Raw genomic sequence first — 25,357 nt, forward strand, 5'->3', positions numbered from 1 at the left:
TGTGAGCTATTTGATAGCGTTTTACCAACAGCAGAACTTCTTTCTAAATTGAGGTCAATCCTCTCAAACCTTGCTGCTTTTTTGTCAGCTAAGTTTATGTAATATTCTAAATGCTTATTGTCGTTTCAACAATGTTCAAGCAACTTCACTAGGAGTAAATTTCATCTCAATAATTTTCTTTGCTCATCCATGAGAAGCAACTCTTCATCCATTCAAGTTTGATCATGAGGTTACAGCAATTCAGTCACATCTTTAGGCTCCACTTCTAATTCTAGTTCTCTTGCTATTTCCACCACATCTGCAGTTACTTCCTCCACTGAAGTCCTGAACCCCTCAGAATCATCTCATAGATGACACCTATGATGTTAATATTTTAACCTCCTCTTATGACTTATGAATGTCCTTAATGGTATCAAGAGTAGTGAATCCTTTCCAGAAGGTTTTCAATTTACTTTGCCCAGATCCATCAGAGGAATCACTCTCTATGGCAGCTGTAGCCTTATGAAGTATATTTCTTAGATAATAAGACTTTAAAGTCAGAATTACTCCTTGATCCATGGGCTGCAGAATGAATGCTGTGTTAGTAGGCATGAAGACAACATTCCTCTCTTTGTACCTCTCCATCAGAGTTCGTGGGTGACCAGGTATGTTGTCAACGAGCAGTAATATTTTGAAAGGAATCTTTTACTGAGCCATAGGTCTCAACTGTGGGCTTGAAATATTCAGTAAAACATGATGTGGACAGATGTGCTGTCATCCAGCTTTGCTGTTCCATTTCTAGAGCACAGTCAGAATAGATTTAGCATATTTCTTAAGGGGCCTAGAGTCTTCAGAATGGTAAATGAGCACTGGCCTCAACTTCAAGTCACCAGCTGCATTAACCTCTAACAAGAGAGTCAGCCTGTTCTTTGAAGCTTTGAAGGCAGGCATTGACTTCTCCTCTTTAGCTATGAAAGTCCTAGATGGCAATCTCTTCCCATAGAAGGCTGTTTTGCCTACATTGAAAGTCTGTTGTTTGGTGTCGCCACCTTCATCAATGATCTTAGCTAGATCTTGTGGATAACTTGCCTCAGCTTCTACATCAGCATTTACTGCTTTATCTTGTACTTTTATGTTATGAAGATGGCTTCTTTCCTTAAATCTCATGAATCAACCTCTACTAGTTTCAAACTTTTCTTCTGCAGCTTCCTCATCTCTCTTAGGCTTCATAGATTTAAGGAGAGTTAGGGCCTTGCTCTGGATTAGGCTTTGGCTTAAGGGAATGTTATGGCTGGTTTGATGTCTATTCAGACCACTCAAACTTTCTCCGTATCAGCAATAAGGCTATTTTTTTCCTCATCATTTGTGTGTGTCTTAGTCCATTTGTGTTGCCATAAAAGAATACCTGAGGCTGAGTAATTTATAAAGAAAAGAGGTTTATTTGGCTCCTGGTTCTGCAGGCTATACAAGAAGCACAGTGCCATCTACTTCTTGCAATAAACCTCAAGAAACTTTCACTCATGGCAGAAGATGAAGGGGAGCAGGCATCACATGGCCAGAGAGAAAGAAAGGGAGAGAGAGGAGGAGGTGCCAGGCTCTTTTCAACAACCAGATCTCATGGGCACTAAGAGTGAGCAGTCACTCAATTCTGCGAGAATGACACCAAGTCATTCATGAAGGATCTGCTCCCATGAACCAAACATCTCCTACTAGGCCCACCTCCAACTGTGAGGATCAAATTTTAACATGCGATTTAGAGAGGACAAATATCCACACTGTATCAGTGTGTTTACTGGAGTAGCACTTTTTTTTTTTTGAGACGGAGTCTTACTGTGTCACCCAGGCTGGAGTGCAATGGTGCAATCTCGGCTCACTGCAACCTCTGCCTCCCAGGTTCAAGTGATTCTCCTATCTCAGCCTCCTGAGTAGCTGGGACTACAGGCGCCAGCCACCATGCCCAGCTAGTTTTTGTATTTTTAGTAAAGATGGGGTTTCACCATATTGGTCAGCCTGGTCTTGAACTCCTGACCTCAGGTGATCCACCCACCTTGGCCTCCCAAAGTGCTGGGATTACAGGTGTGAACCACTGTGCCTGGCCTGGAGTAGCACTTTTAATTTCTTTCAAGAATGCTTCCTTTCTATTTCCAACTTGGCTAATTGAAGTAAGAGGCCCAATTTTTGGCCGATCTCAGATTTCAACATGCCTTTCTTACTAAGCTTAGTCATTTCTAGCTTTTGAGTTAAAATGAGAGAAGTGCGACTCTTCCTTTTTTTCTTTTTTTGAGACGGAGTCTCATTCTGTCACCCAGGCTGGAGTGCAGTGGCGCAATGTTGGCTCACTACAACCTCTGCCTCCCAGGTTCAAGTGATTCTCCTGCCTCAGCCTTCCAAGTAGCGGGGACTACAGGCGTGAGCCACTACATCCAGCTAATTTTTGTATTTTCAGTAGAGATGGGGTTTCGCCATGTTGGCCAGGCTGGTCTTGAACTCCTGACTTCAGGTGATCCACCCACTTTGGCCTCCCAAAGTGCTGGGATTACAGGCGTGAGCCACTATGCCCAGCCTGACTCTTCCTTTCACTTGAAAACTTAGAGGCCATTGTAAGGTTATTAACTGGCTTAATGTGAATATTGTTGTGTCTCAGGAAATAGGGAGGCCCAAGGAGAGGAAGAGAGATGTGGGGTCAGCCAGTTAGTGGAAAAGTCAGAACGTACACATTTATTATTTAAGTTCACTGACTTATATGGGAGTGGTTTGTGGCACCCCAAACACTGCAATAGTAACATCAAAGATCTCTGATCACAGATCACCATAACAGATATCATAGTAATGAAAACGTTTGAAATATTGCTAGTATTGCCGAAATGTGACACAGGGACACAAAGTGAGCTTGTGCTGTCGGAAAAATGACGCTGATAGAGTTGCTTAATGCAGGGTTGCCACAAACCTTCAATTTGTAAAAAACTAAAATATCTGCGAAGAGCAATAAAGTAAGTGCAATAAAGTGAGATGTGCCTGTAGTTAGCCAATTTCCAGCCATCTTCAGTGACTGGGAATCCACTACCTACTGGACAGTGTCTTTATACAGCTGTAATCATTGTAAAGTTTTCCCTTTCTTCTTTATTTTAATTATTTATTATTTTTAATTTTTTTTCTCAGACCTCATAGGGAAGACTTAAACCTTTCTTATAAAGGAATGCTTAAGTGAATGATGACGCATTCTCTTGATGAATTCTTAATGCAGCCATTAAAATGTTAATTAAGAATTTCAAATGGCATGAGAATGATTAGGTAAAAACAAAGACACAAAATTGCATGTATAATATTTCAACTATATTTTAACAATACACACAAAAAATTATTTTAAAATGTTAATAGTTTTTACCTCTGGGTGGTGGGATCACAGGGGATTATTTTTTGCTTGTTTATACTTTTTGTGGTTAAAGGAAATTTTATGGGGATATCTTACTTTATAATTATAGGAACTGGGGAAAATGTTTTCCTTTCATAAATATGGAATTTCTTTGATTTATACCTATTGGTTCTCAATATAGGCTCCGAGGGTAACTCAGAACAAATCCTTTTGTTCTCCCATATAATAGCCTTTCAAAAAGTTTAAAGGCAGATTACGTGTTTAAGCATGGCTGTTTATAGATAGGCAAATAGAAATTGTTTTCTTTTTAAAAATTTAGACAGTAAAAATCTGAAACAGTCAGGATGTTTCCATTTCTGTGAGAATGGTACTGTACTGTTATGTAAATACTATGTTTTCCCTCTTCTCTTCCAAAATAAACCATCAAAAGAAAACAAATTTATCACTCTGGACTTGGTGGTTTTATTGAATTCCACATTTTATGAAACTGGATTTAGTAAAATCAGTTTGAGTTTTCTGAGAGTGTCCCTGAGGTCCTTGGTAAACTTGCACTCTTGGTTTAAGGGAATGATCAGGACAAAAAGAGGAACTCCTGGGAAGGATGGGAGCATTGGGCAAACCTCAGGTGGGTTGAGGAGAGCCTGGAGGGACTTTAACATGGGACAGTACTCAGATCTCCCTGCTCTCTTGTACATCGACACTGACCCTATTTAGAGTCACCATATTAAAGAGATGTTGACCTCTCCAAAGCAAAAATGGTATTACTCTATAACTATGTAGTGTAGAGTCAGCATCCCTGGAGTTTAGGGCATAGGTAACCAATCTTCAATAGAAAGCTGAAAAAAGTTTGAAAAAACATATATCTGTGCATGAATTCCCTGTAATACCTCGATGTTACCTACCAAGATTAACTCACTGTCTAATCTTAAGTCAACTCAAAATGGTGAAAGAATTTTTCTGGGGAATGACTCTTTGTAGATTTTTACAGTACTTTTTGTCTTAATTCTTTTTCCTACTAAACTCTGAAACTCTTAGCAATAGTTTTGGGGTAAGTAAATGTTATCCATAAATTTTTATCGATTAACCTGTTAAAAGAATTATATAAAAATTAAAAATACCAATCGAAACATTTAATTCAATAATGAATGTAGACGATTTCAAACAGAGGCAAATACAGCTATCAATTACATATTTTAAATGGGATTTTTACAAATAATCTGGAAGTTGGTATCATAAACAGTTATGCTGCTTAGGCAGAGCAGTAGATGTGAACACTTCCTTGCATCCAAAACAAGGCTTATTCTTGATCTGTTTCTTTGTTTCCAGATGGTCTCCCAGCTTGAAGCCCAAATATCTGAGCTTGTTGAACAGTTGGGAAAGGAGTCTGGGTTTCACCAGAAAGCTCTCCAGAGGGCCCAGAAAGCAGAGAATATGTTGGAGACTCTTCAGGGTCAGCTGACACGCCTGGAGGCAGAGCTGGTTTCTGGAGGTGTTTTGCGAGACAACTTGAATTTTGAGAAACAAAAAGTAATGACCTGAGGGCATGACCATGAGTGGAAGCATCTGTTGTAGTACAAAATTTTACCTGAAAATATTCTGAATTTTACAGTATTTAGTTTGGTTAATTTTACAGTATTTAGTTTGGTTAAGTCCTGGACTTAATTGGTTAAGTCAATTTCAAGGAACAGTGGGTTTGGAGCTTCCTTGATTCAAGTTAATTTAATTAAACTCAACAAGTATTTATTGAATGCCTATCATATATGAGGTCCTAAAGGTTTGGCAAGCTAAAATATGAATAATACACAGTTACTGATCTTAAAGGGCTCATAATTCAACAGGGGAGGCAGATACTTAGATAATTTGCTATACTATAAGTTTATACATGTTGTATGGAATTAATAAAGTGCTGTGGGAGCTTCTAGATAAAGGGAAGATTTTATAGGAGAGGAGATAATTAAGTTCATTTTTGAAAGATAAGTCGGATTATAGTGGAGAGAGGAGACAGATACTATAGGGGAAACAGTTTGAACAAAGGCATGAAATCTGGCAAGCGCATGGTATATTAAGAGAGTGCAAAATGGTGAATCCTACATGGCTGGAACATGTTATTTATTCTTGGTGGGTCTGTGGCAAGAGAAAAGACTGGAATGGCTTAGACTATGAAGATGGAGTGTTCTTTACTCTGTAGAATATGAAGTGTGGTAAGTGTGAGCATTGCAGTATTTTATTTCATTTTATGTTTATTTTTATTATTTTTATTTTTTTGAGATGGAGTCTTGCTGTGTCACCCAGGCTGGAGTGCAGTGGCGTGATCTCGGCTCACTGCAACCTCCACCTCCTGGGTTCACACCATTCTCCTGCCTCAGCCTCCCGAGTAGCTGGGATTACAGGCGCCCACCACCACGCCTGGCTAATTTCTTGTATTTTTAGTAGAGATGGGGTTTCACCGTGTTAGCCAGGATGGTCTCGATCTCCTGATCTCGTGATCTGCCCGCCTCGGCCTCCCAAAGTGCTGGGATTACAGGTGTGAGCCACCGCGCCCGGCCACATTGCAGTATTTTAGAAAGATAGTGTGATGTCCCAGTGGAGCTGAGATTGTGGCATGCAGAGTCTCAGAAACAATGGCGCTGATCACCCAGTGGGAGAGGAGAGTTAAACGGGAAGAGAAGGGGCCTGCACTGAGGATTCAAACTGGGGGAGATTGTCAGTGATCTTTGAGAGGCAGTTTTGGTGGAGTGGTGGAGAGCAGAAGCCAGTTTGCTTTGTGCTGAGGGGAGACTTGAGAGGAAGGGGAGCAACCTCCTAGTAGACCAGTGTGAAGTCTGGTGACCAAAGAGAAGAGAGGCATGAGGCAGTGGCTGTGAAAAACAAGATCAAAGAGAGGTTTTGCTGGACAGGATGGGGAGGAAAAGTGTGGACTGAAAGAGTCCGTAGGAGGGAGCGTGGGAAGGGAAAGGGAGGCACACAGGCTCAACAGCCTCAATGCAGAATTTGGCATGAAAAATACTCTGAAGTTGAAACATCTACACTCAAGTAACATATTCCTTTTCATTCTTCTGTACTTAAAACATTGAGGAATCATCATGCCTGCATTGAGGTTGGATATGCAAAGATAGTCTAGCAGATGAGACAGGGAGATCGGGGCATAATAGTACAATAGTGCAATTAGTGCACTTAGGGCAATAGTACAATAGTGCAATAGTGCAACTAGTGCAAATAGTACAATTAGTGCCATGATGGAGACAGGTATAAAATTGGACAGAAACCTGGAAAAAGAAGCAATGAATTTTTCTGTGCGGTAAGTGAGCCATCTTCACAGAAGAGGGGAGCATTAAAGAATGAGTAGGAATTTGTCAGGCATAAGAGGTGGGAAGAAATTTGAAGCAGAAAGAACAGCAGGAACAAAGAAGAAATGGAGGTGTGAAAAGATGGCTCGGGAAATGAATGAGGTGCAGGGAGCCTGGGACATGATACTTGGTGAAACCAAAGGTGTGAGATGGCACTGGAGGCAGGTGTAGGAATCATCGGGATAGGTCAGTCTAATGACTCAGGCTTCACTGCATAGGTAATGGGAAGCCGGAGAAGGTTTCTGAGTAAAAGAAAGATTTCCCTCAAGTCAGACTGGCTTAGAGGGTAGCAGGGGTGTCCAACCTTTTGGCTTTCCTGGGCCACATTGGAAGAAGAATTGTCTTGGGCCACACGTAAAATACACTAACAGTAGTGATAGCTGATAAGCTAAAACAAACAAACAAACAAACAACAAACACACACACACACACACACACACACAAAACAAACAAAAAACAACCATGCATAATTTTTGACATATCTGCCACCACAGATAAGCAAAAAAGTCCTTGCATTCCAAGGGTTGGACACAGCTGAGGGAAGGTAGGGAGCCCAGTCAGTGGCTCCCTGACTGGTCCAGTTAGATAGTCCAGTTCAAACTAGTCCAGTTCAGAAGATAATAAAGATCTGACCCATGTAGTGGTTTTGTGAATGGAAATAGGGGATAGATTTGAGAAGTCTGGGAGAGTGAAGGGAGCTTTTTCTATTAGATATCTGTAAAGGTGTGATGGTGGAAAATTTGATTTTGTAAAGAAATATTGGCTGGGTTTGTTGGTTCACACCTATAATCCCAGCACTTTGGGATGTTAAGGCAGGTGGATCACTTGATCTCTGGAGTTCAAGACCAGCCTGGGCAACATGGCGAAACCCCATCTCTACAAAAAAAAACAAAAATTAGCTGGGCATGGTAGCACGCACTTGTGGTCCCAGCTACCTGGGAGGCTGAGATGGGAGGATAGCTTGAGCCTGGGAGGTGGAGGTTGCAGTGAGCTGAGATCACACCGCTTCAGCCTAGGTGACAGAGTGAGACTGTGTCTCAAAAACAACAACAACAAAAACAGGCCGGACATGATGGCTCATGCCTATAATCTCAGCACTTTAGGAGGCTGAGGCGGGTGGATCACTTGAGGTCAGAAGTTCAAGAATAGCCTGGCCAACATGGTGAAACTCCATCTCTACTAAAAATACAAAAAATTAGCCAGGTGTGGTGGTGTGTGCCTGTAATCTCAGCTACCCAGGAAGCTGAGGCGGGAGAATCGCTTGAATTTGAGAGGCAGAGGTGGCAGTGAGCCAAGATTGCGCCATTGTACTCCAGCCTGGGTGACAGAGACTCCCTCTCAAAACAAACAAACGAACACAATAAAACAATCACAACCAAACAAAATGAAATATTGCACCTGAGTATGGTAATGTAAATTGGAAGCCACTAATGCCTGCTGGACAGCTACACCTGCATGGTCCGTGAACACCAAAATACATTCAAAACTGAAATGACATCTGTTCAAATTTGTCCCTCTCCTGCTTCAGTCATGGTGGTAATCTGCCTCCATTTGCCCACGCCATCTTCAACACTTCCCTCTTTTTAATCAATTCCTAAGCACTGTAAATCCTGTCTCCTTACTAGATCTCCAGTGCCTCCCCCATCTCTATATCCAGCAGCTGTGCTTTGGCTCTGAGAATTGTGCTCATTAACACGGACTAGGGCAACAACCTACTAACTGAGCTCCCTGCATTGTTCTTTATGCCTCAGATTTACTCTCTTCATTGCTGCCAGGGAGGTCTTAATGAAAGGTATGCCTAATCTTATCTTTCTTTATCTTCAAACTGGTCAGTGGTTCTCTGGGGCCCCCAGGATCAGGTACAGATTCCTTCTTTTTCCATGGCCTCACATTCTGTGAGCTGGCCGGGTGGCCTCTCCATCTTCCCTCTCCCCTGCAATTTTTCCTGCCAGCAGGGGCAAACTCAGAAGCCTTCTGGGAGCGGCAGGACCCTGGTGGGGTCTGCGGTGATTACGGGGCCTAAAGACATCCATGCAGATCGTAGCAGCACTCCTCTGGCGTCCTCCAGCTGCCTCCCACATTCCCCATAGCCATCTTCAGCGAGAGAATGTTCTCCTCACCTCCTTCACCTGGCAACAGCAATCTCTTCGAGATTCATCTCAAATACCACTTCCTCTGGCAGTCTTCCCTAAGAGACTTACCTAGCTTTCCTTATGCCCTCCAAGCAACATGCATCTGCCTCTCTCATGGTCCTTTTTACCATTATTGGATTGTTTTTAAGTTTTTTCTTCTCCAAATATACCAAGCTTCTTGAGGCCAGAAAAAATTATTTTTTCCTGTGTTTCTCCAGGGCCTAGAGAGTCAATAAATATTATTTGAATTATGGAAGAAATATATTAAAGGCAAGAATTTCAGGTGGATTTTTATTTCTTCCCTTCCCTTACTGTAAATGAATCATTAATTTTAATTGGGATTATGTCCAAATAACTCTCAGTTATGAAAGCAAATTATGTAAGCTAATTCTGTCCATGGTGAATTTTCCGTCACTAATTGCATATGAAATGCACGTTCTGGTAAGGATGGATAGTACCATGTAAATTGAAAAGCAAAGTTGCATAGAGTTTAAATGCTAAATGCAGGTAATCTAGGCAGACTCAGACAGTAGAATGCACAGTTTCTTATTTATGCTGAACTGTGATTCAAATGAACAATATATACAGTAATCCTTCATTTCTATGAAGTTAAAAGTTTCTAGTAACCTTAATCTTTTGAAATATAGACAAAATCCTTGAGATAGAAACTTTCTCTATGGGGTCTTGGCTTGGTCTTGTCTTAATCTCTTTTTGCCTGTTGTAGTCCTGGCCTACTAAATGGATGGGTCATATGTAGAAATAGAAAGAAAGAGGGTTTCATACTGTCATGTAAAAGGTACTTTTCTGTTTTATGTAAAATACAAGCAATAGCAGTTAGGTCACTTTCATAGACACAGGTTAAAAATGAAAAATTCCAGATAGCTGATACAGCATTAAAAAGTAATAACCTGAGGATGTAGAGACAAAAGCAGTTTATGGTATTGCACTATGGTAGCATAGTGCAATAAGTGATATTTGCAATGACTGTGACTTATAAAGAAGAGATAAAATTGTATTCATATGTCTGCTATTTGCCAAAATTGGAAAATATACACTTATAAATAATTTCATCCTGATAATTAAAACATAGCTAGTTCTGGGCTTTAAGCTGGTGTGCTTCAGTTGGCAGGAAATTGTACCTATTTAAACATTTAATTGCCTGAAAATGCCAGATGGATAAATTATTGCAATCAGAAGAAAATATCAAAGATAAAACCCAAATCATAAAATGATGATATAGAAAGCTCATTGATTGATTTATTCATCCAGCAAGCACTTAGTAAGCATTGTCCTATGTGTGGACTTGCCAGATAAACCACAGAAATCAAGTAGAGGAAAACCTTTAAATAGCTTTCTAACCGTAGACTGCTAAAATATGAACCTTGACTTCCTTCATACAGCTCTGCTTTAGGGAGGAGGTGTTCATTTAACTTGGATGCATTAAACAATTTTTTTTTTTTTTTTTTTGAGATGGAATCTTGCTCTGTCGCTCAGGCTGGAGTGCAGTGGCGCAATCTCGGCTCACTGTAAGCTCTGCCTCCTGGGTTCATAACGTTCTCCCGCCTCAGCCTCCCGAGTAGCTGGGACTACAGGCGTCCGCCACCACACCCAGCTAATTTTTTTGTATTTTTAGTAGAGACGGGGTTTCACTGTGTTAGCCAGGATGGTCTCGATCTCCTGACCTCGTGATCTGCCCTCCTTGGCCTCCCAAAGTGCTGGGATTACAGGCGTGAGCCACTGCACCTGGCCCTGCATTAAACAATTTTAAAGACATTTTCTAAAACATCTTAATTAATAGAAAAGACCCCGAAATGTTGTTCAAAATTTTGTTTGTATGGTGAGCTTTGAGTTTGGAGTGCTCTGTGGAGCCTAAGAAGAGTAAAGTGGCAACTGGCTAAGTTGCCAGTGACCACCTTTGAGGCCAGGGCCCAGTTAGGTGGGAAAAATTCCCAAGGAAGGTGCATGGGTGGGTGTGTTAGTCCATTTTCACACTGCTGATAAAGACATAGGGTGGGCATGGTGGCTGACGCCTGTAATCCTAGCACTTTGGGAGGCCAAGACGGGTGGATCACCTGAGGTCAGGAGTTTGAGACCAGCCTGGCCAATATGGTGAAACCCCATCTCTACTAAAAATACAAAAAAATTAGCCAGGCATGGTGGTGCGTGCCTGTAATCCCAGCTACCTGGGAGGCTGAGGCAGGAGAATTGCTGGAACCTGGGAGGCAGAGGCTGCAGTGAGCCGAGATCAAGCCACTGTACTCCAGCCTGCGTGACACAGGAAGACTCTGTCTCAAAATAAATAAATAAATAAATAAATAAATAAATAAATAAATAAGACATACCTGAGGCTGGGTAATTTATAAAGAAAAAGAGGTTTAATGGACTCACAGTTCCACGTGGCTTGGGAGGCCTCACAATCATGGTGGAAGAGTAAGGGATGTCTTACATGGTGGCAGGCAAAGAGAGAGAACGAGAGCCAAGCAAAAGGGGTTTTCCCCTTATAAAACCATCGGATGTCGTGAGACTTATTCACTACCATGAGAACAGTATGTGGAAAACTGCCCCCATGATTCAATTATCTTCCACTAGGTCCCTCCCACAACATGTGGGAATTATGGGAGCTACAATTCAGGATGAGATATGAGTGGCGACACAGCCAAACCATATCAATGGGTGGATCCCAGGGGCTACATTAGCCTGAGAGGGGCGTGGTTGCATCAGCAGGTTGTCAAAGCAGAGAGATGAAGATGTCATCAAACATTGCCAAATGTGTTGTTTGGCAGAGTTAAGAAAAGTATATAGCCGGGTGCGGTGTCTCACGCTTGTAATCCCAGCACTTTGGGAGGCTGAGGCGGGCGGATCATGAGGTCAGGAGATCGAGACCATGGTGAAACCCCGTCTCTCTACTAAAAATACAAAAAAAATTAGCTGGGCGTGGTGGCGGGCGCCTGTAGTCACAGCTGCTCGGAGAGGCTGAGGCAGGAGAATGGCGTGAACCTGGGAGGCGGAGCTTGCAGTGAGCCGAGATTGTGCCACTGCACTCGAGCCTGGGCGACAGAGCGAGACTCTGTCTCAAAAAAAAAAAAAGAAAAGTATATAATATTCGATTGAACATCGACATCAAGGGCTAGGAGAGTCAAGAGCATTCAGACAAGGGGTAGGCAGGGAACTGGCAGGGTGGTTCAGGAATTTATTACCACATGTGGGTCAGAGTCCATGCTCTGCTCCATGCTCTCTGCAAAGGAGAATGACCTGTAAGCTTGGGAGAAAGAGGAAGAGATTCTGTGAGATCACCCATTAACTTTGACTTTCATGTCCCATTTTCGTTTCTGTTCTTGGGTTTAGTATCTTAAATTTCTGGATCAGCTTTCTCAGAAAATGAAGTTGGACCAGATGGCTGCCGAACTTGGCTTTGACATGCGGCTGGACGTGGTTTTAGCTCGAACAGAGCAGCTGGTTCGTCTTGAGAGCAATGCAGTCATTGAGAACAAGACCATTGCCCACAATTTGCAGAGAAAGGTAGGGGATATTGAAACTTGCTAGTATTGAGAGAAGAAATTTCTGAAAAACTGAAACATTGAAAAATAATGTACTGCCACCATATTTACCAGTGTAGCTAGGAAGCATCTTATAAAAATATGTATTTAGTATTGGAGGCTCAATTTCAAGTCTGAAGAGTTGGTAAGTGTATCTGTCACCTAAGGTCGTGTTTCACGGTGTGTAATGGGTACCCACAAAGACAGTGACTTAAGCAAGTAGAAGTTTTTTGTTGTTGTTGTTTATTTGTTTGTTTTTTTCTCACACAAATTCCTGGAGACAGGAAGTTTGGGGCTGGTGTGGCAACTCTCCTCTGTAAAGTCTTCAAGGAACCAGGCTCATTTCAGCTGATTCACTTCCCATCCCTAGGGTGATCCTTATTCTCATGGTTCCAGATGGTGCCCAGAACCATTATATCTGTGTTCAAGATAGAAGAGAAGAAAGGAGTGAGGAATAGGGCTGCAAAAGAACAAGCAGAGGCATCTTTTGAAAAAGGCACTCAGAATTTGCCACATGAACTTTTGTTTATATCCCATGGCCAGAATATGTTTTGGTGGTCAAACCTAGCTGCAAGGGAGGCTTGCAAATGTAGCCTTTACTCTGGGTTGCCATTTACCTAGCTAGAAAAAAATTCACAGTTTCTATTACTTTGGGAGAAGAGGAGAACTGGGGGGACATTTAGCAGCCTCTGCATTTATAAGCTCAGCTGCACTAGAAATTCTAGTAGAGAGAGAAGGGCTTACTTTTCTTCACTCAAAGGAAGAGTTAGAAACAGTTTAGACTAAATCAATGAATGAATGGATGAAAGGGATAAAATATAATTATTAGTTACGTAATTATTGGTATTGGGGAAAAAAATAGGAAAACACAGATGTATTCTTATAATAGTTCTTAGGAGAAAAATGCTATGATACAATTCCAGTGTAGATGCTGTATAATGAGTCACATCTGGGCTCCCAACTTGGTTCCATCAAGCTGTGTGACCCTGAACAAATTACATACCTCTCTGTCTCTGTTTCCTCATATTTAAGATGGGGATGCTATATACCCCAAGGAGTTGTTAGTTTTTAATAAATAATATTTTCAAACCCTTGGCTCACAAAAGATGCTGTATTCATGTTTGGCTTCTTCTCCACTACCATATCTTGAGAAATATTTTATAAAAGATAGCATACAAACCCTATTACCATTAGAGGCATAAAAATTCAGCTACCATTCTTTCCAAAGTTCTACTCAGATAACTGATACTTTTTCTCAATTATATAATTGTTACTTCTTAATAATTATATAATTATTAAACTTACCAGTTTATAGAATTTACCAGTGTAAAATTGCAATGGAGTGGAATTTTTTTTTCTTTTCTTTTTTTTTTGAGACAGAGTTTCGCTCTTGTCGCCCATGCTGGAGTGCAATGGCGCGATCTCGGCTCACTGCAACTACTGCCTCCCGGGTTCAGGTGATTCTCCTGCCTCAGCCTCCTGAGTATCTGGGATTACAGGCACCTGCAACCATGCCTGGCTAATTTTTGTATTTTTAGTAGAGACTGGGTTTCATCATGTTGGCCAGGCTAGTCTCAAACTCCTGACCTCAGGTCATCCGCCTTCCTTGGCCTCCCGAAGTGCTGGAATTACAGGCATGAGCCACCATGCCTGGCCTGGAGTGGAATTTGACATGAAGAAGCTTAAGAAAGGGAATTTGATTAGAGAAATATTAAAAAGGCCTTGTTCAAAAATGATCTGGGTATGGACACAGCCGTCACTGTTAGGCAGGATACTCAAAGCAGCGTTTCAATAAGTCTTTCCACCTGTTACCACTTTACAAGTGCAGAGTAGATAATTAGGGGAACTTTGATAGTCTTCAGCTTGAACACTTGATAATATATGATTCTGATTCTGATGTTTATAGCAGATGACAGAGGTTTCTGTACTTAATATTCCATCTACTAATTGTGACATGTGGAGCCCAGGAAGATTCTTCCCCCTCTAGAGTCCATAGTCATTTACTTAAATATCACTCTAATTTCCTTTTTTAAGTTTGGTTACCAATGATAAATGATGTTTGAGGACCTATCCTCTGCTTAGTTTGTGGACCTTATAGGCCAGGCATATAACAAAGACCAAGAAACCTTCTTACAGTCCCTTTTATTTCTAAGATTTTATATGTATAAGCAAAAATTTAAAGCAAAGCTTACTTAAAAATCTCCTTGGTATATCTTACTTTAAAAATATATCAACTCTCAGCCAGGTGTGGTGGCTTACACCTGTAATCCCAGCACTTTTGGAGGCTGACGCAGGTGGACCTCTTGAACCCAGGAGTTCAAGGCCAGACTAGGCAACACGGTGAAACCCTGTCTTTACAAAAAAATACAAAAATCAACTGGGTGTGGTGGCATGCACCTGTAGTCCCAGCTACTTGGGAGGCTGAGAGGTGGAAGGATTGCTTGAGCCTGAGAGGGAGAGGCTGCAGTGAGCTGTGATCATGCCATTACACCCCAGCCTGCACAATAGAATGAGACCCTGTCTCAAAAAAAAAAAGTTGATATATATCCACTCTCATGTTGGGGGCCACCTATTCCAGTTCTAAGGGATTGAAATGAGCCAGTCTAGGTTTACAGTACTCACTTGCATTGTATCTTATTTCAGAAAATGCCAGTGCAGATATTGTGGCCATTAGATGTTGGACAGGATTTTGTCTCTCTGTCTTCTTATATTCTGCTCTTGATAAACTAATCTGAGGAGTTTTTTAAAAGTAATTTTACATTTTTATGATGATGCACATAATGTCAGAGGGCATCAGATGTGGAAAGCTGACTCCTCCACACATTTTCTGGAGCTCTTTTGTCTCAGATTTTAGGTACGCAATTAATTCTTGGAAAGGGTATGAATAAAAAATGCAATCGCTTTCTTTCTTTCTTTCCTTCCTTCCTTCCTTCCCTCCCTCCCTCCCTCCCTCTCTCTCTCTCTCTTTCCTTTCCCTCTGTGGCCCACGCTGCAATCTACTTGGCTCGCTGCTGCCTGCGCCGGACTGCCGGCGTGCGCCACCGCTGCCTGCTTTTTCTCCTTTGGCTGCAGGCACGCGTTCGCCATGTTGGCCACGCTGGTCGCCAGCTCCTGACGCCGAGTGCTCTGCCCGCCTCAGCCTCCCGAGGTACTGGGACTGCAGACGGAGTCTCGCTCACCCGGTGCTCGGTGTTGCCCGGGCTGGAGTGCGGTGGCGTGGTCTGGCCTCGCGGCAGCCTCCGCCTCCCAGCCGCCTGCCTTGGCCTACCAGGGTGCTGGGATTGCAGCCCCTGCCCGGCCGCCGCCCCGTCTGGGAGGTGGGGAGCGTCTCTGCCCGGCCGCCCGTCTGGGAGGTGAGGAGCGCTTCTGCCCGGCCACCCATCGTCTGGGAGGTGAGGAGCGCCTCTGCCCGGCCACCCATCGTCTGGGAGGTGAGGAGCGCCTCTGCCCGGCCACCCATCGTCTGGGAGGTGAGGAGCGCCTCTGCCCGGCCACCCATCGTCTGGGAGGTGAGGAGCGCCTCTGCCCGGCCACCCATCGTCTGGGAGGTGAGGAGCGCCTCTGCCCGGCCGCCCCGTCTGGGAAGTGAGGAGCGCCTCTGCCCGGCCGCCCCGTCTGGGAAGTGAGGAGCGCCTCTGCCCGGCCACCCATCGTCTGGGAAGTGAGGAGCGCCTCTGCCCGGCCACCCCATCTGGGAAGTGAGGAGCGCCTCTGCCCGGCCACCCATCGTCTGGGAAGTGAGGAGCGCCTCTGCCCGGCCGCCCGTCGTCTGGGAAGTGAGGAGCGCCTCTGCCCGGTCGCCCCGTCTGGGAAGTGAGGAGCGCCTCTGCCCGGCCACCCATCGCCTGGGAAGTGAGGAGCGCCTCTGCCCGGCCGCCCCGTCTGGGAAGTGAGGAGCGCCTCTGCCTGGCCACCCCTTCTGGGAAGTGAGGAGCACCTCTGCCCAGCCACCCATCGTCTGGGAGGTGAGGAGCGCCTCTGCCCGGCCACCCATCGCCTGGGAAGTGAGGAGCGCCTCTGCCCGGCCGCCCGTCGTCTGGGAAGTGAGGAGCGCCTCTGCCCGGCCGCCCCGTCTGGGAAGTGAGGAGCGTCTCAGCCTGGCCGCCCCATCTGGGAAGTGAGGAGCGCCTCTGCCCGGCCGCCCCGTCTGGGAAGTGAGGAGCGCCTCTGCCCGGCCACCCATCGTCTGGGAAGTGAGGAGCGCCTCTGCCCGGCCACCTATCGTCTGGGAAGAAGTGAGGAGCATCTCTGCCTGGCCGCCCCGTCTGGGAAGTGAGGAGCGCCTCTGCCTGGCCGCCCCGTGTCTGGGAAGAAGTGAGGAGTGCCTCTGCCCGGCCGCTCCATCTGGGAGGTCTACCACGGAGGCCAGAAGCAATGTGGGGGCTGGACGTGGTGGCTTACGCCTGTGGTCCCGGCACTCTTGGGGGTGAGGCGGGTTGATCACTTCGGGCTAGGAGTTCGAGACCAGTCTGGCCAACTTGGCGAAACATGAAAAATACAACAGACAAACCAACCAACCAACTCAGTGACAACAAAACAGGTCTACCCTGGAGTCATACTCTAATTTTTTCTATTTTCCTCCCTTTCTGATCCTTTATCCCACTTTCTTTTTCTTCCTCTTCCTTCTCCCTCTTCTTTGTCAAATAGAGGATTGAGTTATTATCACTGATCCATATAAAGTCCCTCTCTCATTTATTTTAACTCCCACCCCCCATTTCTATTCCCCGACTTCCCATGTGCAACCTTCCTAATATGTTTGATACGCATCTTTTTGTTTGTATGTATTTTTAGAAAATGTTTATTGTTTTTGTGTGCAAAAAAAATTAAAAAAAAAATTTTTCAAGAGGGTACAAGGGAAAAGGAGAAGCTAGGAGAAAAAATGGTCTGAAAGGAGGGAGAAGAAGAATGAGGGGAGGTGATGAAATAATTTGGTTCCCTGATCATAATACTACATTAAATCTTTTAAGTATTGATAGGCTAAAAAAAAAAATAAAAAAAAAATAAAATGTTAAAAATAAACTTTAAAAAAAAAATGCAATCAAGAAAAGGAATCCCATGAATTTTTTGATGGTTTACAAATTACTCTTATTGAGGTGTAGATAGAGATCAACATTATCTGGGTAACTCACTTATATTTACTATTGTTCAGTTATTAAAAAAAAATCCCTGTTTGCATCAAACCAGCTAAAAACACAGAAAGAGAGACTGGAGAGCAAAGAACTACACATGAGCCTCCTCCGGCAGAAAATAGCCCAGCTGGAGGAGGAGAAGCAGGCACGCACGGCCTTGGTGGTTGAGAGGGACAACGCGCATCTTACCATTAGGAACTTGCAGAAGAAGGTGGAGAGGCTGCAGAAAGAGCTGAACACGTGTCGAGACTTGCACACCGAGCTCAAAGCCAAACTGGCTGACACCAATGAACTGAAGGCAAGTGCTTGGCTCCATTTTGTTATTGCTTTTTGCTGGTTACTGTCAATGTTTTATGCAAAAGAATGACAGCTTAATCGGGACACGCCAGAAGAAGAAAGATGAAAGCTTCCTCTGATTTTCTAGAGTTATGGGAAAAATGCAAAAATGACACAAATCAGAGTACACATCCATTTACTGTCTCTTCAATATCTGAAGTGAAGCCATCATTGCTAGGTGAAAAGTCAGTCAAAAAGTGGTGATGTTTTCTTTTTTAAAATTTTTTTCAGGAGGAGTTTCGCTCTTGTTGCCCAGGGTTAGAGTGCAATGGCGTGATCTTGGCTTACTACAACCTCCTCTTCCTGTGTTCAAGCAATTCTCCTGCCTCACCCTCCGGAGTAGCCAGGATTAAGGCATGCGCCACCACTCCCGGCTAATTTTGATTTTTAGTAGAGATCGGGTTTCTTCATGTTGGTCAGGTTGGTCTCGAACTCCTGATCTCAGGTGATCTGCCCGCCTTGGCCTCCCAAAGTGTTGGGATTACAGGCGTGAGCCACTGCGCCTGGCCTTATAAAAAATTTTTTCGAGAATGAGTCTCACTCTGTTGTCCAGGCTAGAGTGCAGTGGCATGATCTCGACTCACTCACTGCAAATTCTGCCTGGGTTCAAGTGATTCCCCTGTTTCAGCCTCTCAAGTAGTTGGGATTACAGGTGTGCGCTACCACATCAGGCTAATTATTTTATATTTTTAGTAGAGATGGGGTTTCACCATGTTGGCCAGACTGGTCCCCAACTTCTGACCTCAAGTTATCCGCCTGCCTCAGCCTCCTGAAGTGCTGGGATTACAAGTATGAGCCACTGCACCTGGCCAAAAAGTGGTGATGTTTTAAGTCCAGAAAAGAAATACATTTCTCCAAAGTGTTGGTGACTGCTATTAGTGATGATAGAGGGATTAATCACATTGGAATTTGCTTAGGAAGAAATGGGAAAATAGGCACAACTGTTTGCTGAAAAGAGTCAGGCAGGCAAGAGTATTTATGTTGTGCTCTGTGGGACACATCATTACCAAGTCCAGTGGAGAAGGTCACCAGAACTGGGGAGACAGTTCCTATATTCAAGGTGTTCAACTTCTAACGAAGGCAGAGCAAAAAGAAATGGAAACTTAGAAGAATTTAATCAAAAGATTTACGTGTCATGCATGTGTGCCACTGGCAATAATATGTAACTTAATATGCATACATCATCCTCAGCATGTGTGCAAATTGCAAGCACAGTGGACAGTAACATCCTGGCTCTTTGCAGACAATGCTCTGAAACTGCTTTTTGGAAGGTTTCTGAATCTGGAAACAGACAAGCAGGGAAAAAGAATCTGGAATTAAGCCAGCCCTTGAACATGCATAGTGGGGACCATGTTTTAGAAAATATTTTCCACTGTAGTCTCCCTTCTGAGTAGTTTTCTTTTCCCTGCTGAAGCCCTTCTGCCATTGGGGCTAGACTGCCAAGTTGAAGTGTACTTCCTTGGAGAAGGGGAGAATGGGCACCCCCCAGAGAAGGGCACATATCTGAATACAAGGAAGGGGGGAAGCAAGGGAAAGCAACTGAGGTGGTGCCATGGGTGGGGAGGAAATATCAGAGGTAAGTCCCCTCAACAGTCCCTTTACAACTTGAGATGACCTTTAGCAGGGATTTGGGGTAGGGTGGAATAGCATCAGCTGCTCTAACCCTGGCTGGAAGGGGCTGCAAAAGGTGATGAATCTTGGGGTCCTAGATTGCACCCCAATTCCCTGGAGCCTGGAGTTCCATTTTCACTAGTGAGGGATATGGATGACAGCTGAAACGTAAGCTGGAGAGCTTATTACAGGAGCAGATGGGGGTGTTCCTTTCAACTGAGGGACAAAGTGACCCGCCATCAGAGGCCCTGGGGTAATCACCTAGGCTGTGGCCCAATAGCAGCTACAGCCAAGCCTTGAATTAGCTGAGACCAATGATGTGGCCTTGACTCTGGTGAGAGACCCTGACAAATTTCACGAGTCAAATAATAGATATAGGAGAGATTCAGGGGCAGCATGAGGGCCAGAATCACTTCTTCTAAAATCACAAGGACTTTCCTCCACCCAGTTATCATCTCAGAAAGAAGGAGGGGAGAGAAGAATCCCCTAAAGATGGCATTGCATGAACAAAAATAAATTTTAAACCCAAAGAAATGCAGTTAGCTGCAAATACCATCTGCTCTAACCATTTGGGGTGATGGTAGTGGGGAGTTTGTTTCCTGTATCCAAAGGACCATGAATATTATCCTAAAGTTAATGTGGCTGGGACATTGCACCAGCTGCTCCTGATTGTAGGATGTGCGGGTGTTCATCCCTAGGCCAGAGGCACTCATCCCCTCTGACATCCTTGCTTATAAAGATACAGGAGTACTACTTTGTTAGAGAGAATAAAGGGCCTTTGGACATTTCCAAAGAAGCTAGAAAAGAAAAGTTAAAGAAATGGAAACCAGTGGTAAGACAGCTAATAGTGCGAGAATGTCATTGAACAAAATAGGAAAAGGAACCTCACCATTATAGCCAATGTGTGATGCACAGCTTTGAAAAGGAAACAAAATTTGGGGCTTTAGAGAACAATAAGGAGAATTTGCAGACCTGATCTAACACTTTTGAAGAATTTCTCTTACCCATAGGGAGGCGGTTGCATGTAGGCACGGATATGGCAAAACTCAGAGCTGTACAGTGTTTCATGAACTCAGACTGAAAAATCAAACAGTCTCCTGTCTTTGCCAAGACTTTATAAACATAGATCACCTCCTAGTGCTGTCATGGTATGTGGTACAACATTGCTTCTGATCAAACAACAGTTGGTTGGAGCAGAGGATGAGGATGAGTGACAGTCAATGCAATAATAGGTGAATAGGAGGTCTGGTTGGCTGCTGATGACAGCTTGACAATGTCTGGGAGTTAGGGAGTGGAAGAAGCTGAGCAGTGGACAGGGGCTGGATCACATGGAGCCTTATGTGTCACGCTAAGATGTTTGGACTTATCCTCTGGGTCCTGGGGAGCCATTGGAGGATAAAATTGTCAGGAAAGAGACTGAGAAGAAACAGAGAGAGAGATAGGGATAGAGCAGAATGAGGCTGTGGTCAACTGTACCAAGTACAGCGGTGAGATAATGACTGAAGGAGTATCCGCTATACTTGGCTTTGGAAAATCTGTGAGTCAAGCATGTACAGATCATGGTGGTAGAGGGTGAGGGTTTTGAGAATAAGCCAAATTTCAGGGATGAAAGAGAAATGAAAACAAAGAGTGCAATACCCTTCTGGGATACTTGGATGAAAAGAAGAGAGTTAGGGTTAGGAAAGTAAATAAAGTTGGCTTGCGTATTTACTTGGTTGCTTTATTTTGCATAGACAGATCCACATACTTTTACAGATAAGATATAGGAAAGGTATAGGAGAGACTTGGTTTGACTGACTCAAGAATTACTCAGGCCCCTACACATTTCAAAGGAATGTTAAGTCTTCCTTCCAGTGGAGAACAGAGATCTCTCTAACTTGTTAACACAATAAATGTCAACTTCATGCATTTATGAGATAGCAAATACAGAATATATTTTTATTTTGTATTTGATACAAATCCAAAATATCAGACTTCTGAAATCAATTTCCAAGACAGATTACTGATATCAGCTATCCACCATTGTACATTGCCTAAGCTTGTCCCTGTATTAATTTCACTATTCATAAAGTAATATTTCTGGACATTAGCAAAAATAGCTTTGCTGTATTAATTTCTTAGGGCTACCCAATTACCACAAGCTGAGTGGCTTAATACTCAATCCTGCTAACAGTCCTTGGTTTATAGCTGCATAATTCCGATCTCTGCCTCCCCTTCACGTGACCTCCCCCTGTGTGTCTCTTCTGTCTCTTATAAGGACATCCATTGTTGGCATTAGGGCCCATCCTAATTCAAAATGATCTCCTTATGAGACTCTTATCTTAATCATTACCTGCAAAGGCCCTTATCTAAATAAGGTCACATTCCGAGGTTCTGGGTGGACACAGCTTTTGGGAAGGCACTACTCAAACCACTACACTTTTTAAATTAACAATTTTACCACTCTTAGAGGGACAATATAAAATAATAATTTGAATTACATTTCTATGGTTTTTTTAAAAATGAGAAATATTTACATGCCATAAAGTTTATTTTTTAAAGTGTACAATTGAATGGCTTTTAGTATATTGACAAGGTTGTACAAACATCACCACTATCTAATTCCAGGACTTTGCATCACTCCTCCCACATCCTCCCCCAAAATCCCACACCCATCCACAGTCATTCTTCATTTACCCTTTCTTCAACTTCTGGTAACCAGTAATCTTTCTGTCTTTATAAATTTGTCCATTCTGTAAATTGTATATAAATGGAATCATATAATATGTGGCCTTTGTCTCTGGCTTTTTGTATTAGTCTGTTTTCCTGCCGCTGATAAAGACATACCTGAGACTGGGCAATTTCCAAAAGAAAGAGGTTTAATGGACTTACAGTTACACATGGCTGGGAAGGCCTCATAATCATGGCAGAAGGTTAAAGGCACTTCTTACATGGCAGTGGCAAGAGAGAATGACAGCCATCAGATCTCGTAAAACTTATTCACTATCATGAGAAAAGTGGGGGGACACCACCCCCATGATTCAGTTATCTCCAACTGGGCCCCTCCCACAACATATGGGAATTATGGGAGCTACAATTCAAGATGGCATTTGGGTGGTGACACAGCCAAACCATATCACTTCTTTTACTTAGTATGAGTATACTTAGTATTTTCAAGGTTCATCCCATGTTGTACCATGGATCAGTACTTCATTCCTGTATTGGTCAGTGTTCTCCAGAAAAACAGAAGCAATAGGAGGTGTGTGTGTGTGTGTGTGTGTGTGTGTGTGTATACAGACAGATTATATAGATATAAATATCTAATATAAATATCTACATCGATCTATCAATCATCTATCTATCTATATAGAAAGATTTATTTTAAAGAATTGGCTCACACAATTATGGAGACTAGCAGGATGGGCTGACAGACTGGAGACCCAGGTAGAGCTGATGTTGTGGTAAAAATATGAAGGCTGGCAGATTTTCCTTGTGTTCAGGGAAGCTCATTGTCTTGTGCTGCTTATGCCTTCAACTGATTGGATGAAGCTTACTCATATTATGGAGGGCACTCTGCTTTATGCAAAGTCTACCCATTTAAATATTTGACCAAATATCTGGGCATGATTGCCCAGCCAAACTGATACATAAAATTAACCATCATAATTCCTTTTTATGGATGAGGAATATTTCATTGTATGGATATACCACATTTTGCTTGTCCATTCAGCATTTGATGAGCATTTAGATTGTTTCCACTTTTGGCTATTCTGAACAAGGCTGCTATGAACATTTGGGTGAAAGCTTTTGTACTCATTTCTATGTCTGTTTCAAAACCATGATTGGAGACCTCGATGCCTAGGTTATACAAATCTTCTGTTTTAGGACCCATGCTGTAAATTTACTCCTGAATTCTAGACTGAGAAAAAGTAGACCTTTCCAGATACTATTACATTTTAATTTGGCAGGCAAACATAAGTATAATAGAAATCCTTTTTGCAAGAAAAATGTTTTTCACGAATTCCCCTACCTGTATTGAGTTAAAATAATTTCATTATATTTACAATGTACAAACTTAAAACTACATAGAAATTTCTTAATCTTATATTTCTTAATGTTATGAAATCCATATCAGTTTAGAAATTAAAACAAAGGATAAAATAGAATTTAAAAAATTAGGGATATTAATTCAATGTGATAGATTATTTTACTAAAATCACCATTGATATGGTTTGGCTCTGTGTCCCTACCCAAATGTCATCTTGAATTGTAATCCCCATGTGTTGAGGGAGGGAGGTGATTGGATCATGGGAGCGGTTTTCCCCATGCTGTTCTCATGATAATGAGTTCTCATGAGATCTGATTGTTTTATAAGTGTTTGACAGTTCCTTCTTCACATGCTCTCACTCTTGCCTGCTACCATGTAAGACATGCCTGCTTCCCCTTCTGCCATGATTGTAAGTTTCCTGAGCTTTCCCCAGCGATGCAGAACTGTGAGTCAATTAAATTTATTTCTGTTATAAATTACCCAGTCTCGGATATTTCTTTCTTTCTTTCTTTTTTTTTTTTTGAGATGGAGTTTCGCTCTTGTTGCCTAGGCTGGAGTGCAATGGCACAATCTCAGCTCACTGCAACCTCCACCTCCCGGGTTCAAGCGATTCTCCTGTTTCAGCCTCCTGAGTAGCTGGGATTACAGGCATGCACCACCATGCCTGGCTAATTTTTTGTATTTTTAGTAAAGATGGGGTTTCACCATGTTGGCCAGGCTGGTCGTGAACTCCTGACCTCAGGTGATCCACCCTCCTCGGCCTCCTAAAGTGCTGGGATTACAGGCGTGAGACAACGTGCCCAGCTGGGTATTTCTTTATAGCATGGACTATATACTATCCATTAATGGACTAATACATCCATTAATAAGAATGTGTGGTACCAACTGCTCATGATGCAAGTTCTTTTGAGTTTGGCTTGTTTAATGTTTATTATCTTTTGAGTTTGGCATGTTTAAAGTTTATTTTCCCTAAGGGTATAGGAGTTATTGTACCATGTGTTTTAATACTGCAGATACTTTATTTGTACCTATGCCATGACATAGTTTGGGCTTCACTTTGCATGAACACATTATTTATGTATTAACTCTGCCTTTACCATTTCCTTATTAGCCCAGGATAACTACTAATTGGCACAAACATAGCCTTATACACAAATGCAAATGCCAAGTACTGAAATCACGTGGCAGAATGGCAGAGGATGAAGAAAGTGCTTTGTGTAATTTATATCATGCTAGGTGCTTTATAGCCTGCATCAGTTATCATTAGTTTCAGCTCAATATACTGAAACACCCCATAATATCAGTGGCTTAGAGAGGAGAGGCATTTATTCCCTTCTCACTGGAAAGAAGCACCTGGCGACCTCAGTTTTCAACCTTCTGCTTCAGTATCCTAGCAATAGCTTTAGTCCTCAATGCCATCTTCTAGGCCAAGCTAGCTGCTGGGGCTCCAGCTTCACTCTAGTCATCAGGAAGGAGGGACAGTGGAAGGACACCCTGTGTGCTGCTTTCCAGGAATGATACAACACTTCTTATGTCTCCGTTGGCCAGAACTTAGTAACTTAGTCCCTGGACCTCATTTAAGTGAAGTCGGTCTGAGAAATGGGTCTTTATTCTGTACAGTAAGAAATAAAGTAAGAATAGCTATTTGGTGGAGAGCCATCAGCTATCAGCCGATATCATGTGGCCCAACCTTAGTAGGGAGCTATGGCCGAAGATCAGCAGTCAGACAACCAAAAACTAGTGGAAAGCTCATTATCTTCATTGCACTCTTTCAAGGAAACACCAAAAGGGATTAACATTCTTCAGCCACCTGTGAAGTTCTCTCCCACTTTGTAACTCTTTATATCTCCCACACGAGACAGCCTCTCCCCACATTCCTTCCCCACT

The 25,357-nt window shown here is 42.9% G+C and overlaps 1 protein-coding gene across 2 annotated transcripts in view; it reads left to right on the forward strand.

Moving 5' to 3' along the window:
* The window catches only part of ARMT1 (acidic residue methyltransferase 1), a 172,199-nt gene that overhangs the window by 132,454 nt on the left and 14,388 nt on the right, over nucleotides 1–25,357 (forward strand). For both annotated transcript variants that reach the window (XM_055267480.2, XM_055267486.2), the window contains 3 exons: nucleotides 4,679–4,879; nucleotides 12,177–12,350; nucleotides 17,552–17,794. In XM_055267480.2, the coding sequence (XP_055123455.2) occupies nucleotides 4,679–4,879; nucleotides 12,177–12,350; nucleotides 17,552–17,794 (618 nt within the window). The remainder of the gene's footprint in view (nucleotides 1–4,678; nucleotides 4,880–12,176; nucleotides 12,351–17,551; nucleotides 17,795–25,357) is intronic.

Source organism: Symphalangus syndactylus, chromosome 2 (genome assembly GCF_028878055.3).
Source record: "Symphalangus syndactylus isolate Jambi chromosome 2, NHGRI_mSymSyn1-v2.1_pri, whole genome shotgun sequence".
Lineage (NCBI taxonomy): Eukaryota > Metazoa > Chordata > Mammalia > Primates > Hylobatidae > Symphalangus > Symphalangus syndactylus.